This window comes from Pseudorca crassidens, chromosome 3 (genome assembly GCF_039906515.1).
Source record: "Pseudorca crassidens isolate mPseCra1 chromosome 3, mPseCra1.hap1, whole genome shotgun sequence".
Classification (NCBI taxonomy): domain Eukaryota; kingdom Metazoa; phylum Chordata; class Mammalia; order Artiodactyla; family Delphinidae; genus Pseudorca; species Pseudorca crassidens.
In genome coordinates this window covers 147962517-147980046 of record NC_090298.1, presented here as the reverse complement: position 1 = coordinate 147980046, position 17530 = coordinate 147962517, and the positions used below count along the sequence as shown (strand labels likewise).

Here is a 17530-nt window from a genome sequence, read left to right as displayed (position 1 = left end):
GCATGTGGGATCTTCCTGGACCAGGGCTCGAACCAGCGTCCCCTGCATTGGCAGGCGGTTTCTTAACCACTGCGCCACCAGGGAAGTCCCGGTTGTTTATTTCTTAAATGAAAGAAATTTCCTTTAGTCTTATGAGGTAGGGGTGGGAAGTGATAGCTTTTTTAGCTTTAAGCGTCTAGAGAGCTCATTCTTGGGGTTGTTTGTTGTTGTGGTTAAACTAATGAAAAACATGGCCTTGTATTTTCTAAGATCTGCCTCTTCTGGTGATTTCTAGCACTTTCATTGAGAAGGTTTCTTTTCATTTCTACTACTGTACCTGTTCTGATTGACTAGTCCCCAAATTTTCTTATCAACGTTAGGCCTTTCTTTGGAAAACAGCCTTGTTTGTGGTAGTTTGAAGAATTTATAGGACCCAGAATACTCCAAGTACTATCAGTCATTATCACATCATGATTCCTCTGTTCTCACCATGAACTGGATCTAATCAAACTCCCTTCTGATTTGGCAGCTTTTCTCAGTTTGACCAGTGTTTTCCAGTGAGTACGTGTTGGTAATTTTATCAATCTCCTGTTCTGAAGGACTTCCCTCTGCTTTCTTCCACATAGATGAGACAATGCAACAGTCTTATAACCATCAGCTGTGCCCCTTTCACCCCCATCCACGTACACTCGGGAGGCAGGAGTTTACTGGGATACTCTGTCAACTAGCTTTATTGTAGATGCTGTGTGTCTTTGGTTTTGCTATCCTAGTTGTTCAGCATGTTTTTATTTGAGAGGGGGGATTTTCAAATATTTAACCAACCCTGCCTTCCTGGAATAAGCCAAACTTGGTTGTAATATATCCTTTTCAGGTACTGCCAAATTCATTTTGCTAATATTTTATTAGGAAATTCATATAAATATTCATGAAATATGTTGGTTGATATTTTCTCTTGAAATGCCTTATTGGGTTTTGCTTTAAAGGTTATGCTATCCAAATGACAAAAGTCATATTTTTAATAGAATGAGTTTATGATAAATTGATACTATTTATTTCTTAAAACTTCGGTGCAATTTACTGGCGAAGCCATCTGAGCTTAGAAAGTTCTTAGTGAAATATTTTAATTAAAGGTTTAATTAGATTTAGGACTCTACTACTTTCTACTCCTTCTTGTTTCAGTTTTTAATTTCACTTAATCTCTAAAATCATTAAAATAAAGTTCTTCAAAATCTGCTCTTACTATCATTTTAATCTTTGTAAAATCCATAGTTATGTCCCCCATTTTATCCTTTATGTCAGTAATTTAGTCTTCTTTCTTTTTTGTTTACTAATAAGTCCTGCTGGCTTTTATAATTTTTTCAAGAATGAAAGTTTGGTTTTTTAGAGTTTTTCTATTTCACATACTTCTGGTATTATTGATTTTCTCTCTTCTACTTTGTTATTCTTTCTCTAGCTTCTTATGATGGGTATTTTAATAAAGATTTTAGCCTTACTTCATTTTAAATATATACTCTACACAAATCAAATAACATGCTTAAAGGCTATACATTTTCCTGTGGGCATGGCTTTGACTGCAATCCACACTTTGTGATATATTGTGTGTTTATTAACATTCTGAAAAATATATCTTCCAATTTCAACGGTGAAATGTTCTTTGATTCAAAGGTTATTTAGAAGAATATCATTCAATTTCCAAATATTTTGAAAATTTCCACTTACTGCTTTTTGTTGATTTCTGTATTTCTACTGTGGTCAGAGAAAATACTCCTTATGACTGTAATCCTTTGATATTTGTTGAGACCTGATTTCTAGATCAGTATTTGATAAAAGTTCTGTATGCACTTGAAAAGAATGTTTGTTCTACACTTGTTGGTTGCATTGCTCTCCTTGTTTCACTTAGGTCAGGTTTGCAAACATTGTCATTAAAATATTCTATATTGTTACTAAAAATTTTGTCTGCTTGTTCATCAACTACAAGAACCATATCTTAAACGAGTATGAATTTGTCCATTAGTTCTGTTCAATATTTGTTTTCTGTATTTTCAGAATATGTTTTTAATATATACCATACATAACACATACACGCACACTACACATAATACATACATACATACTGTACATAATAGTACATACAAACATAGATTTGCTGTACCTTCCTGGTATATTTACTCCTTTATCATTATGAAATATCCCTCTTTATCTCCATTAATGTTTCTTGTTTTGAAGTCTTTTATCTGTGTTAATACAGCCACACCAACCTTCTATTGGTTAGTGAGTTCATGGTATCATTTTCTATCCTTTTACTTTCAGCTTTTCTCTCTCCTTATGCTTAATGTTCATCTTTTGAAAGAATCATATAATTATTCTTTATTTTTTAATCCACCCTGGAAATCTGTCTTTTAATTAAAGTATTAATCATTTGCATACAAAATAATTATGATATATTTTTATTTAAATACATCATCTTACTATTTGTTTTCTTTGTCTCATTTTGTTCTATGTTCCCTTATTTGAATTAATCACATTTTTGGGTATCATTCTATGTCATTTCTCCCTCTAGTAGGTTATATATTTTTTAACTATTCTTTTCAAAAGCTATCTTACAGATTACAAAATGAATCTTTGATTTAATAAGGCAATAAACATTAGCACTATTATCACTTTCTGCATAATTCAAAGATCTTCAAACACAAACTCCATTGACCTTTCCAAGTTTTGTGCTACTGTTTCTATCCTAAGCGTCTTTCAATATAGAACAGTCAAGTCCCACCTCCTTCGTAACACTGACTTTTTAAAGAGACCAGGGCAGTTATCTTGCAGAATGTCTCAGCTACAGGATTCACTTGTTTCCTGCTGGTTTTATTTATCTTGTTCCTCTATCCTGTTCACTTCCTGGAAATCAGAAGCGAGCTCGAGCTAAATTGGCATATTTAGGCAATGCTTTGAAATTTATATTTTGTCACATCAGGGACATGATAATTCTAACCTCATAATGTTATATGGATTAAATGAGATGGCCTGTGTCATGACTAAGATGGCATCTGACACATAACAGGGAAAGAGCAGAGTTTCTCAACCTCAGCACTACTGACATTTTGGACTGGGTAATTCTTTGTTGTGGGAGCTATTCTGTACATTGTAGGATGTTTAGCCACATTCCTGACTTCTACTCAATACATGCTATTAACATCCTACAGTTTTGACAACCGAAAATGTCTCCAGACATTGCCAAGGGTCCTCTGGCGGGGAAAACTGGTCCCAGTTCAGAACCACTGGTATAGAACAAAAACCTAAGTATTTGATAAATATTCTACAAGTACTTACTATCACGCTTTGTGCAAGGCTTAGAGATTAACAGTTAAATGGAACATAATTCCTCATCTCCAAATACTCATAGTTCTGCGGAGAGACAATGAGGCAAACAGGGAATTAAAATATGGTATAAGTGCTATGATATGGCCCATAATGTGTTGTCATGAGGAAAGAGGCACCTAACTCAGCCTGGAGCAGAGGTCCTTTCACGGAGGAATAGAGAATTCCTGAGTAGAGACCTGAAGGACAGGATTCTCTGCCTTTTCCCTGTAAGCCTCAAGAGATTACACCCGTAATGACCATTCCAAATGAAAATAAACATTACAGAAATGATACAATTTCCAGCCTCTTTCAGAGTATGATCAGTAAAGATTAATTTACTACCAAATATAGAGACACAGGTAAAGTAAGCCAGTAGTGAGAGCCAGGGGTGATGGCACAATGAGCCCTCTACATCTTCCGTTGTTAATAGCAAATACATTGTAATTTCCCACTCTATAGTCCTTGGTCTGCGGGCAGACTGGATAACCAAAACCAGATAAACACTAGTCAGGATCACATCACACACACCGACACTGAAAGGCCTTAAATGAGAGAGCCTGTCCAGCTGTACATACTAGTCCAGCTACCTATACTTCCATTCTTCTTCCTGACCAAGTGCTTCTCAGCTCACTCGCAATATAAGTCAGAAACTGGCTAGCTGTTCACTAAGCCTGTTTCCTCTACTTCCAGGGCATATAGCTCGACTAGTTTCCTAGCCTCCCCTGCAGTTTACTGTGGCCACATGACTCAGTTCCAGCCCAAGGTATGTAACAGTAGAAGTAACATGTAGTCCTTCCAGGTCTTTTCCCATGAAAACCTCCCATGTACAATCCTTCCTGCTGTTTTTCCTTCCACTAGCTTGATGCCGACAAACACTGGTACCTTGGAAGCCACGATTTAAAGATGGCGGAGCCAGGGAACGGGAGGAGCCCATGTCCCGAAGTCTCCCCTTGGAGCAGAGAGGCCCAGAAACCAGGAATGCTCTTATTGGGTTTTATATGAATAAGAAGTAAACTTCCACCCTGTTAAGCTATGAGATTTGAGGGTTTATCTAGTACAGCAGCTAGCATTACCCTCTTAATACACCAAAGCAGAGAAACAGCCAGGTTTACTCTACGACTGTAATCCTCTCAGTCCCTCAGATGTGCAAGGTATTTCAGCCATGTTGACCAACCCAAAGAAAAGCCCCTTTTGCTAGACTATTCCACGGATATTCCCTGGAGTTCAATGGGTATGTGAGAGGCTATTTGCAGGGCCATTGCTAAAGATCACACTTCATCGAATGCTTGCAGCAGAGAAATATGAAAGGACGTGGGCTTTGATGTCAGACAGATGTGGCTTTGAATCTTGGCTCCCCCCACTGACAATTCTTTGGCTTCATCTCCCTCAGCCTCTGTTTCTTCATCTGCAAAATGAGGGTAATCACACCTCACAGGAATTTTGCGGGGATAAAATAACAGATAGCATATAATATACTGGCATAGTTCCCAGCATGTCCAAGGTACTCAATTAGCTCTTTCCCAACAACCATGAAATTAATGAATTGGAAATTTATTTATACTTCTAATCAGAAGACTAAAGCAAGAAGTGGCCTTCTCACAAAGGATTTTGTATTTATTCTTCCACGTAAATGTTGAGTATTTCATACAAAGGAAGCAGGTTCAACAAGTACTTTTATTTTTTTTTCCCCTGGGTCTAAATAAGGAGAAGAGTTAACATTTTAAGAAACTTAAAAGTATAGATAGAGGCAACATTCATTATTTTTATCTCTATTTTCCCTTATAAGAAACTAAAATCATATTTTCAAACCAACAAAAGAACATATGCTGACCTTTGACCCAGAAGGAGAGCAATGAATGAGACAGTTCACAACACAGAGCGGGGAGTAAAGGCTTTTGCTGGGTAATATTCCCTCAGGTTGCCCCAGATGGAATGACTCCAAGGGAAAAGATGGCACATTACAAAGCTCGTAAGTTGGTGGAAAGTCCTATACTTTACCCAAGCCTATCTCTGTAGATGAGATTTGGAAACAGGACAGGTAAAGATGGGAAGATCCTTAAGCTGGAGGAGCAGAGAGCTGTTGCAGGCCCGTCGCCCGAATGCAGGAGAAGGAGGCTGAAATATCAGGTCAACCAGGATACAGAAAGAAGCCTGGAAAGAGCCGCCCACCAGCATGACTAAGTGCTCTTGGGGACAATCCCCTCTCAAAGGGCAGAAAGCAAATATCCAGATGTTATGAGCTGCCAGATGTGATTAACCGAGGAAAGGGGAAGCTGCCCACTTAACTATCTGAGCAGCCTCCCTCATCACAGTGACCCGAGAGTTTTCTGCAAAAGCATTAATCAACAAAACGAATGGAGGCTCCATCCATCTCCCATCCCCACCCCTTTTGCTCTCTCCCTCTGTCAGAGTCAGAACAGTGGCCTATTTTCAAACCACTGGCAATGCACTCTCTCATGAAAATATGTGGGCTTCCTGACACAGGCTGATGCTCACTCAGAGAAGATGCAGGCACACCGAAGGCCTCGCCTACCCGCCTGTCCTTCCTCTCCCACGAGAATGGGGCAGAGGGGGCCCCGAGGAGAAGGCCTGAGGAGGGAGCCTGCTACCCATGTATAGGAGTAGGGAGTTTCTGATGCTAGTTTCCATGACAGGGATAGCTAACTGAGGTCCTTCTTCCCCCACAGAAGGGAAGGCTGAGGCTTGGGCAGGAACAAGCCCCACGTACAGCTACCAAGACAGAGCTCAAGGCTGGGAAGCAGAAAAACAAGCCCCAGATGCCAATTCTAGCATCTTTTAAAGAAAAAAAGTTTAAATGGGTTTCAGTGTCTCTTTAGCAGGCATCTAATGTGCTTTAAATATAATAGCAAACATTTTATTAAACACTGGAGCCCTTTTTTTTCTTAGCAAGGCCACAACGAAGCCAATTTACAAACAAACAAGGCTTTTCAAGAAAGGAGGTTGTGCTGTACTTACAATCGCTCCAGCTGCTTCAGATCCTGGAAGGCGCCTCTCTCGATGACGCTGACCTGGTTGTCTTCCAGATGCCTGGAACCACAAAGGCAGCAATGGTCAAGGACAAGCGGGCCTCAAGGATCCCCGTACTAGGCTGCAGGCCATGCAGGCATGGTCACTCAGCCCCTCCCTCGACCCTCGGATGGGCCCCCTCAGCCAGGATCAGTCTGGGGGGACAAGATAATTCACATCCCAGCTTGGTGTCACGGTAACCAGGGTTTCACCGCCTGCATACTTCTACCTGACAGATTGGTTTCCAAGCCTCTATTTTAAGAATGTTCTCAGCAAATACCCTCCCAAGCACTGCAGGATGTTGCACAGAAAAAGAAGAGGTAAAAGCTGCTTCTTATAAAAACCACACATATATTCAGCATCTCTTCCCTCGGAGCTCCCTCCTCCAAGGATTCAAAAATACTTCATTGAAAAGGGCCTTCTCTGCTCACTCTGTCTCTGGGTCACCTCGTAGAAAGGTGAAGCTATTGTTGGGTGCCTGCCTGTGCCGGAAACGTCACAAGCCCAGAGCCTGGCTGCTCCCAACATGAAGGTGATGGTCACAAAAGCTAAGTCCTCCCAGCCACAGGCTCTGCTGACCTCCAAAGTCCTCCAAGCAGATGATTAAAAGTTTGATTCATGCATGTGGCATATCCTAAGAATTGAGCAGACAATGAAACATTTGTTTCCCTAAGTTTGAAAAAAAAATGGCAGCTTCAAATGGATTAGCTGAACAGTAGGAAAGAGAAGAAGTGAGCCTGCATAGTTTCCATCCAGGGCTGACCCTGGTGGCTGAATGGGACTTAGCCGGGATGCAGTTGTGATTGAAGGACGTTTCTTTGGTAGGTGGAGTTTAGAAGGGCTGTGTGGGTTCCTCTGGATCAGGCAGGAGGACGGGCGCCCTGAGGCACCTGACGGAAAAGCAGAAGGAAGGAAGAGTAGCCTTGAGGAAGCTTGGACTTCACTTCAGAATAACTCCTTGCACGCCAGCCCTCCACCTCTGAGATAGTTCATAACCCACTGCACTTCTTGGGCTTAACACTCAGGCCCTTGGGTTTATTTTCAAGTCCATCTTCCTCGCTGTGCCTAAGGACCAAGAGGGTAAGGTCTTCTGTTCATCATCACAGTCCCAGACCTAACACAGGTGCCCAGCACAGCAGCCACTTCATAGACTTAGTGAATGAAGAAAACACTAAAGAGGACGTTGGACCACAGCACATACTGATTTTACATCAAGGGAAAGGCTAGTCCAGACACATGAAGTTTCCGACTATCAGAGCGATGGGGATATTTTGTATGGGCTCAACGATATATTTTATAATTTTGTGAATTTGTTGCAAACATTTAAAAAAATCGGGATATTACACACACATACACACCCCACAGAAGAAACTCCAAAATCAGCTCTCATATTTCCAAATATCAACAACTTTGGATGAGGCCAGAGTCCTCATCCACTCTGATTCACACATTTATGTTCCTTCTGCCCCCTGTAGGCTGGTCTCATATAGGCTGCTCACTTAACATACATGGGCTCCCAGGAACAGAGGTTAAGAGACTTGCCCAAGGAGAAATTATTTGTATGAAGTCACACAGCTAGTGAGGGTGGACCTAACTCCCGATCTGGTGTGCTTATCAAATTTGGTTGAGAATCCCTTTTCTGATTTCTTACTAGCTGATGGCGTGCTTTTGAACTATCTAGCCAACCTCTCAGAGACTCAGTTTCCTCATCTGTAAAATAGCACAAATAAAACATTTCATAAGTCCTTGTAAGAATAAAAGTGGAATAAAGTATATAAATTATCTAGCCCAGGATCTGGAGTACAATCAGAGGCTTAATAAACGTTCTTTTCCTTCCCTTTTCTTCCTTTTCCATCCCGCCATATGGCAAGGAGGGCCTTGGAATGCTAGTAGACTCACACTAGCACATCTTGCTAAACAGGGAACCAGTTCAGTATTTGTGACTGGGGGTTTGTTCAGCTGGGTTTTTACTATCAATCAATCCATCATAGAGCTTGCTGTCATTACTTCCCAATTGTTACAAGGGGCAACACTATAGGGTGGCTTAGTGTCACATTCCCTCAGGGTTTCTGAAGGAGTCTAACTCCAAACTCCCATGAGGAATCTCTTAGTTCTGTCCTAATTAATCTAACACTACCAGCTTCTTTCAGAAAGGGGAATAGAAGGGATGGTTGATACCTGCCCCTCCTCCTCTTTGCTCAAGCCCTGGGAGGCTAACTTTTACCGGCTTCGTCAGGAAGCTTCCTTGATGCTGGTTTCCTATTGGGTTCAACCAACCAGCAGGAGATGAGAGGGTGGGAGAAGAGGGAGTGAGGTGGGGCTTTATTCCCAGCTCCCTCCTTCCCTACCAAGTCACTGCAGGTGGACTGCATTCCTCTACCTAAGACCCCAGGTGCTAACAGGCAGTCCTTCCTTTGCTGGGCTCAGGTAACCACTCCCTCCCGCTGGTCCTTGAGGCTCAGAGGGGACTAGCGACCAACGGTTGTTGCTAGCCTCAGGGAACTGTGCCAACTAACTCTTCCTGGTTTCTCTTAATCTCACCCACACCTTTGCAAATAAATCTTTATTTAGCTCTCCTCATTTGTCCTGCTGGGATCCTGACTGGTAAGGTAGCTAGGGTCTCTTCTTGATGTACTTCCTAGACCGATCAGAATCCAGCCTAGTACCCGGTCTTTAAAGGCTCAAGAAATAACCAACACTTGATGAATAAATGGATCACTGAATGAATGAGCTGTGAACTTCCCATCCAGACTTCTAGGCTGCGATGCAATTCAGGAGTTTGTGCTAAAACCATCGCTATCACTCTCATTTTACTGAGCAGATGCAGGAGACCCGGGGATCCAGGAGGGGCTGGACACCCAGAAGGGCTGACTATGGCTTGAATCTGTTCTGAGTTAGAGGGATACAGACCGTGCTCATTTTCAGTTCTTTCGGCATTGTTATTTTTTTACTTTTAACACTGGATCAGAATCGGGAATCACCCCCATGTGATGATGGCTGGGGTGGAGTTTAACTCTTTAATTAACCCCATTTGGGATAAAGCTGGTTCCCACATTGTGGGCATACTTGCAAGAGTTCTCGCAACAGACTACTAAGAAAGGGAATATAATTGATACCACCAGAAGAGACCTTTTCCTATTCCTGCCCCTTGGAAGAAAGAATTGTTATAAGCAATTCTTATATCTTCCCCCTGAATGTACTTTATTTGGGGAAAACCTCTGGATGAAGCCAAAGTTCCCCAATCTCCATTTTATTTGCTTTCGCCCATTCACCTGCACCGTATTAACAGTTCTGCATGGAAATGGGTGGCAGGCTCCAATTATTCAAGACGACCGAGTCTTTTCTGGTTTCACTATAAATTGTAAATAAGAAACAGATACAGGGAATACGCCGAGGTGTGATGAAAGCTTTTCAAAAAGATAGTTGTCTAGGTTACTCAGCTAAAAAGAATAGACCGAGGGAAAATATGGTTTAAACGTCTGGATACTTTATTGGTGTCAGTTAGAAAGCATTTCAGCTACCCCACGTAGCAGATTCTTTCACACTAATAAAGGGCCACTTGAATGGGATTGTCTTTGAGTTGCTAAGGAAGATAATGAAACACAGTATATTAATAGAGTCTATGAAGTGAGGGGAGGGGGAGGGTTTCAGCACTGCTTATCAAAATAAGAAGAATGTACCAATTAACTGAAAAGATAAACTGTAGTCAAAGGAATGTTGTAGACCATCCAGAGGATATTAATATGATCTTTTGTGATTATTTTAAACTTTCTATTTGCAGACAGCAGATATGGAAATTGGAATTTTTACTAGTCTTTCTGATGTAATGGTAAGAAAATCAAAGGGTTGTTTTTGACTTTGTTAGAAAAATGAAGCATTAGGTGAAATTTCTGACTTGTATGAAAGGACATTTCTCACAGATTCTGGGGGAAAAAAATGGAAAAAAAATAGAGAAGTTAAGTGTTTGTTCTTTAAGTTGGTAAGTGACCTGGAATCAGGAGTTTACTGCCTATATCTCTTTAATGAAAATCCCCCGCCTGTATCCCAAGCTCCATTCTGATCCCCACACACTTGTCGGAGCTGCCAGTCATTTGACAGACACATGACTGCTTGGGGCAAAAGAAAGACTTGGCAGAGGGTAGGGTCTTCCCTCCAGGGATGGGGGGAGGGGGGGTGCACTGGCCAAAGACCAGAGACCACATCGAGGGGAGCGTATCTGCTAGCTGGAGGCCCAGCCCTGAGATCCTAGCAGTGCCACACCCTGTTGCTCAGGGAAACTCCGCTCAGCCACTTGCACATCACGCTGCACTTACCAAATTCCTAGACTATCACCTTCCTGGTTTTCTAAACTTCCTATAACACAAATGAACAGAGGCACTGCTTGGAGGTTAGAAAGCACACATTCTGGCTTCTGAGTCCTCCTCCTTCAGTTCCCTGCTATGTGGAGTTGGGACCACTTAACCCATCTGTGCCTGTTTCCTCTGGGCAGATAAGGGTTAATAACTATGTAACAGAGCTTGGTCTGTGGAAGGTACCATATATACATCAGTTATCATCATCATGACCATCTACTTCTCAATCAGGAAAACAATGAGACACAAGTAATGTTCCACAGGTTTCAGTGAGAATAAACACATTGTGCGTGAAAGTGTCAAAATCATAAAGCATTATATATGTAACTATTAGGGTTAGAAGGACTTCTAAATACTTGTTATGGGTCAAACTGCATGCCCTCCAAAATTCATATATTGAAGCCCTAACTCCAAATATAACAAAAAGTGACTTTATTTGGAGACAGGGTCTTTACTAAGTAATCAAGTTTAAATGAGGCCATTAGAATGGATCCTAATCTAATAGGACTGGTGTCCTTATAAAAAGGGAAAATTTGGACACAGAGACAGACATGTGTAGAAGGAAGACAATGCAGAGAGACCCAGAGACAGCTATCGTAAAGCCAAGAAATCCCTGAGGCCACCAGAAGCTAGAAGAGAGGCCTGGACCACATCCTCCCCTCAGAGTCCTCAAAAGGAACCAACCCTGCCAACACCTTGATTTTGGACTTTGGAAACTGAGACGATAAATTTCTGTTGTGTAAGCCCCCCAGTCTGTGGTACAAAGTTACAGTAGCCCTAGAAAACTAATATACTACTCATTCGCTATTTTACAGATGAGAAAAGTAAGGCCCAAAGGAGTACAATAGGGTACGAGGTCACATGGGCAGTTAATTCTGAGTCAGGACCAGAACCTAATATTTCCAGTCCCCAAAATACAACTCACTGTATTATAACGGGCTATGAGTAAAAAGAAGGAGGTGGCTTTAGATACCAAGACTTTAGCTGCTACTTCTAGCAAAAAGCTGCCAGCCAAGATTCCAGGACACGACAAACACCAAGGCAGGGGCCCGATTGCCCAGGCTGCACTCCAGGTCTGGAGTCACATGTATGGGTCAAAATCACCTTCTGAGTAAAGAAGGAAAGAGGGTCCAATTCCTCCTCTCTTGTACCTCTGAATGTCTGAGACTCGTCAGTGCACAAGAATTTGGGCAGCTTCTTATCACTCAGATTTAGGGATGGATGAAAGTGTTCAATATTTAGCAATGAAACCTGATATTTCTTGCTCCCCTGCTGCACCAATGCCCCTCTCAAATTTTGCTACCTGTCTGCACAGCTGCAAGCGTTCAGCAAGAGCTCTGACCCTGTCTGACTCTCTCCCTCCTTCCTCCCCTCCTCTCCATTAAGCAACAAGATAAATAACTTTTGTCTTGATTGCTCTTTTAATTCACAGGCTGAGGGAGAAATTATCATCTCTATGGAAGGGAAGCATGGTTAGCCAACCTGACCCTGCTGTCATCCTAGAAGCTGGGCATGTTGATTTATTTGTGTATAACCTTCTGTGTTCCCTGTCACTGGAACTGACTTCTTCCATTGGTCTAGCCCAGCCTACAGCATGGAGACACAGAATGAGACAGCTGGGGAAGGAAACCTGGATGTACTAATGAAGGGCTTTCTGCTGCAGAAGGGCGAATTCTTGTTGTCCAGTGCTTGGGGGTGTGATGTCAGGGCAGTGGGACATTTTCACAAGGCTGAAGAGCTGAGAGTGAAAATGCATTGGAGAGCCACGCGTTACTTACAAGACTCGGAGGTTCTTGAGTCCAGCGAAATCGGTCTTGGTGATCCTGGTGATGTTATTTCTGTCCAGGTCACTGCAATGGAGAACAAATGTGGGTCAGATTTTTGCAGGTTACACTTATGGTCTATTTAACCCAGACTGGCTTAAGCTGGATGGACGTTGCTTGTTAAGGACAAGGCAATTCCCATGATTAATGATATTCCCTAGAGCATGTCCAACCAACCCCAAGGACATTGTATGGAATAAGCTAGCCATTATGTACACAGTAGAGCCCTGGTATGTTTAGCTGCCTGGCTTCTCTTGCCCCTTCTTCAGATAACAAATTTTTCTTTGGAAGCCCCCCTCCCCCAGCTCTTGGATCATATCATACAAGTGGGGCTGACTCCTCTCCCCAACTCTGGAGATGGGCACCTGATCTAGGCCAGGCTTATAAGCATCTTCACTCCCTGTGACCACAGTAATTGTTTCAGGAGTACATACATGACTCAAATTCCCAACAGCTTTCGCTCCACTGGAGTTGCCAGAAACTATCTAGCTACCATGAAGAGAGAATTTCCAGAGTCAGGAGATGAAAAGAGACTGGTTCTGGCGCTATGCTATGAGTAGCTGGATCCACCCATGCCTGATGCCAGAAACCTCTGTATTTTGAGATTATGTGAGCCAATCTATCCCATCTCCCTTATATTTTGTCCGAAATCAGTTTGAGTTGAATTTTCTATCACCTGAAACCAAAGGAATCTTGACCGACTTTGGTACCCACCTAGGTACTTGTCTATTTTCCAGCTAATCTGCAAACTCTCTGAGGGCAAAGACCATGTCTCATTTAACTCCATAGCCCAACATAGTAGAACATTGCCTGACAAGAGTAATCTCATACAACAGGTAAAAGACAGCTTCATGGATTAATCCTGCCCCAATTTGTAGGCTGAAGCTCCCGAAAATGGCCCTAAAGAGAAGAATTTGCCATGGAAGAGCTCAAAGCATTATGGTGGCGTTGGTGTCCAGGAGAAGGAGGCACCTTGGATGGTACAAAACCAGAATTAGAGAAAACCAAAGTCAAGAAAGAACTTGTGAACAATCGTATAAATACTGTGTTCACTAAAGCTATCTATGAAGACGGGATACAAAAAAAAATCTTTTTAAAAAAGGACCATGAATAACATGTTACAGTTTTTAATAACGGAGGCTGAACAATTAATTCCTATTTACCATGTCTCCTTGATCAGAAACTTTTCAAGGTTTTGGCCAAGTTGGAGTTTAGCTTTGCTTCCTGCCAGAACATTTAGGTACTAGAAGGCCATTTTCCCAATGATGGATCCCATCCATACGTTCACTACTTCTTTGGTTCTCCTACTCAGGTCCTCAAGTTGCCATCCTGTTATTATGCCTCAGAAAGACCTGTGAGTTCTCAAGTTGCATAAAATGAAAAGGGAAACAATTTTCAGATTCTAGCACTCTGTATAAAGAAAAATCAAATTGGAGGAGGGATTACTCTCCTGATTTCAAAAAGTCATACTGAAATAAAAATCAGGTGAGTCCTGGAGCCCCCTCCCTGGGGAACCACCTCCCTTCGTCATCCAGTTTTCCTGTATCTAAAGTAACAATCATTTAGATTATTACAGAATATTGAGCAGAGTTCCTTGTGCTATACAGTAGGTCCTTGTTGGTTATCTATTTTAAATACAGTAGAGGATATATGTATATGTATAGCTGATTCACTTTGTTATGAAGCAGAAACTAACACACCATTGTAAAGCAATTATACTCCAAAAAAGATGTTAAAAAAATAAATAAATAAATCCAGTAGTGTGAATATGTAAATCCCAAACTCCCAAAAAATGTTAAAAAATACAGTAACAATCAAAGTTGTTTCTTTTTTTTTTTTTAACATCTTTATTGGAGTATAATTGCTTTACAATGGTGTGTTAGTTTCTGCTTTATAACAAAGTGAATCAGTTATATATATAAATATGTTCCCATTTCTCTTCCCTCCTGCGTCTCCCTCCCCCCCACCCTCCCTAACCCACCCCTCTAGGTGGTCACAAAGCACCGAGCTGATCTCCCTGTGCTATGCGGCGGCTTCCCACTAGCTATCTACCTTACCAAAGTTGTTTCTTAACCAGCTTGTGCTGGAGAGAGGCAGCATTTAGACTTCTCAGACTAAGCTGAGGGCTGGTAAAGGAGAGCAAGAGTCACACGGGGAAATAATGAAAGCTGTTCACACAAGGAGTGGACACCAGCACACAGACAGGAATCTGTGTGTGCTCATCATCACCCCGAGTTCCTTCTTAACCCCCATCTCAACTGGGATGGATGTCTGGGGACCGTGACAACTGAGAATATGACAATGCAACCAAGGGTTTAATCACCAGGGCACAGCGTGGTAACTCGGCAGCTTGCGTCAGCGGCTGCGGCACTGATATTTTCAATTAATATTTATTTATGAAGGGGCACAAAGTGTGCCGCTGAAATGCCGAGGACTTGGAGGCATGGGTTCGGGTGGGGACTGTGGGGTTGTCTCAGGCTCAGAGTCAGTGTTTGGGAGGCTGAGCTTCAGAGGGAAGCAGCCATGAGTTTGAATGCCTGCCCTGCCACTTCCTGAGTGACTGATGGGCAGTTCGCTTCATCTCCAAGGCTCAGTTTCTCCAACACCCTCTAACTGACGGCGACAATCCTGACCTCAAGAGTTTTTACGAGGGTTAAATGAGATGACGACGCATACACAGTGCTTATCAGGTACTCGTTAAATAATCGTGGCAGCTACCGTTACTATAATTAGTTGAGTGACAGCACCAAGAGTGGTCCCCTTCTGCTGCCTCTCCCGTGCAGTGTGTCTAGGACACCTACTTCCCTGGTATCTGGCTACAGAGAGAGGGCAGGGAGAGAGCTCTGTTGTCTGTCTGCCCCAAACCCCACCACCACCCCTGCCCAACGCGCACACTGCCAGGGAGGCCAGGGAGCATGTGGGTTTTGGGTGACACAGGTCAGGGTTCAAATCTGTCCCGCTCCCCACTCCTAGCTGTGTGAATCTGAGTCACTGACTTAAGTTCTCTGAGCTTCCATGCTTTACATAACCCTCTCCTGCTTGCAGACCTTGGTTTGGTGAGGACAGAGCCTGGATTGCCAACCCGCTTGGCTGAAAATGGGAACTAAGGAAACTGACACTGAGAAGAGGTTGCACCACCTCATGTGCCGTCCCTTCCCCAGCCCGGTCATCCCAGGCCAGGCTCCTTAGCCAGATTTCTCAGCCTTCAGCTCTGTCCTTTGAAGAAATCAGTCTACTTTAGCTCAGTATGAGCTCTGAACCATCTGCAGGCACGAATGATCCCATCTGGGGTGATGTTAGACGGGGAAGCCATTACAGCATCTAGATCGGGGGTAGGGTGGGGAAGTGGGGCCGTTTCATCAATAAAACATGTCTACAAACAGTTCCTTTGACACACCTGTCCTCAAGAGGTGGAGTCTCTGCCCCTTTCCGCTGAGCCTGAGCAGGCCTTTGTGACTGCTTGGACAAAGAGGATTCTGGCAGAAGCGATGCTGCAGAACTTCTGAGGCTAGATTAGAAGAGGCAAAAAGTGACCGCCTGGCTGCTTCTCAGAGCACTTGCATTGGAGCCCTGAGCTGCCACGTGAGGTCAGAAGACCTGAAATCCCCAATGGTAAGATCATGTGAGGGGACCAGAGAGAGAGAGAGAGAGGCACCTGAGGAGCCCCATCTGGTCCAGCCCTGGCTGTTTGAGTCTTCACAGCCTAGAGGTCAGGCGTATGAGTGCAGACGCCTTTGAGATTCCAGCCCCAGCTACCATCTGACTGTGACTTACGAGAAATTCTGAGCCAGATCGCCCAGCTGAACCACTCTTGAATTCCTGCCCACAGAAACCATGAGAGGCAATACTAAAGCGAGTGCATATCTTTAAGCCATTAAGTTTTGGAGTGATTCGTTTTGCAACAATAGAGAGATGGAAGAGAGTGGAAGAGAAATATTTAATGTCTGAAGAGTTAATTTACCATGAACAATAGAACTCCATTCATATGACTCTCAATGGCATGTCCTTTCTGAGGCTTGCCTGCCACTCTGGAGACCCTCAGTCCTGTCATTATGGCCAACGATGGCTCAGAGGGGCACATGTCACTGTAGGGATGAGATGAGAACCGGCCCTTCTCTCAGGCTCTGAGAAGAAGAGACTGCATAATTAGGGTTGCCCATCCCTCTAAGTGGGGCTTAGGATGCCATGGGAATCACCATGGTATTATATTAGTGTTCACAAATGTGGTTGCCATGCATTGAACACTGGGGCAGAGACTGGCAAGTTGTCCACCGCACCATTTTCCTTCTGTCCAGTGCACAGAGATAGACCACATTTCCCAGCTTCCCTTGCAGGGAGGTGCAACCATGTGACTGAGTTTCATCATTATTACATGAGCACAAGTAATATATGCCACCTTCAGGCCTGTTCCATAAAACTTCCTGCCCAATCCTACATGGCAGATAGAAAGAGCCTGACTCCTTGAATGACTGCATGCAACTGAGGTCTTCTTCCCCTGTCCCCCCATTTACCCATATTAGACTCAGACATGCTCTAGAAATAACCCTTAAGTCACTGAAATTTGGGGACTATCTGTTATAGCACTCTACAGTGATGAATGCAGTATCTTTGAGTCAGGAGCTTTCTAACCTTTTTCTTTTCCTTCTCTTTGCAATAGTTCTGAAAGGTAAGTATTACTACCTTCCTTCAACAGATAAAAAAATACTGAATATCAGCCTTAAAAAGATATTTGCTGGGCCCAAACTATGCACCAGGCACTGTACCAAAAACTTTATGTTTATTCTCTCTAATCCAGTCAGCAATCGTATGTAGTAGGTACCTTAATTATCCCATTTTTCACATGAGGAAGCACCCTAGCTTAGAAGATTTTATCGGTAAGTCAAATTGCCACGAGGTCATACAAGCAGTAAGTGGCAAGGTTGGGATTTGAACCCAAGCTCTTTGAATGCAGAGGCCATCTTTTTAACCATCACATCATGCTGCCCATCTCCAGCT

The 17530-nt window shown here is 42.9% G+C and overlaps 1 protein-coding gene across 1 annotated transcript in view; it reads right to left on the bottom strand.

The window, feature by feature from the left end:
- The window catches only part of SLIT3 (slit guidance ligand 3), a 609763-nt gene that overhangs the window by 552608 nt on the left and 39625 nt on the right, over window positions 1-17530 (bottom strand). The window contains exons 2-3 of the mRNA XM_067732892.1: window positions 12491-12562; window positions 6310-6381 (exon numbers count right to left, since the gene is read on the bottom strand). Of these exons, the coding sequence (XP_067588993.1) occupies window positions 6310-6381; window positions 12491-12562 (144 nt within the window). The remainder of the gene's footprint in view (window positions 1-6309; window positions 6382-12490; window positions 12563-17530) is intronic.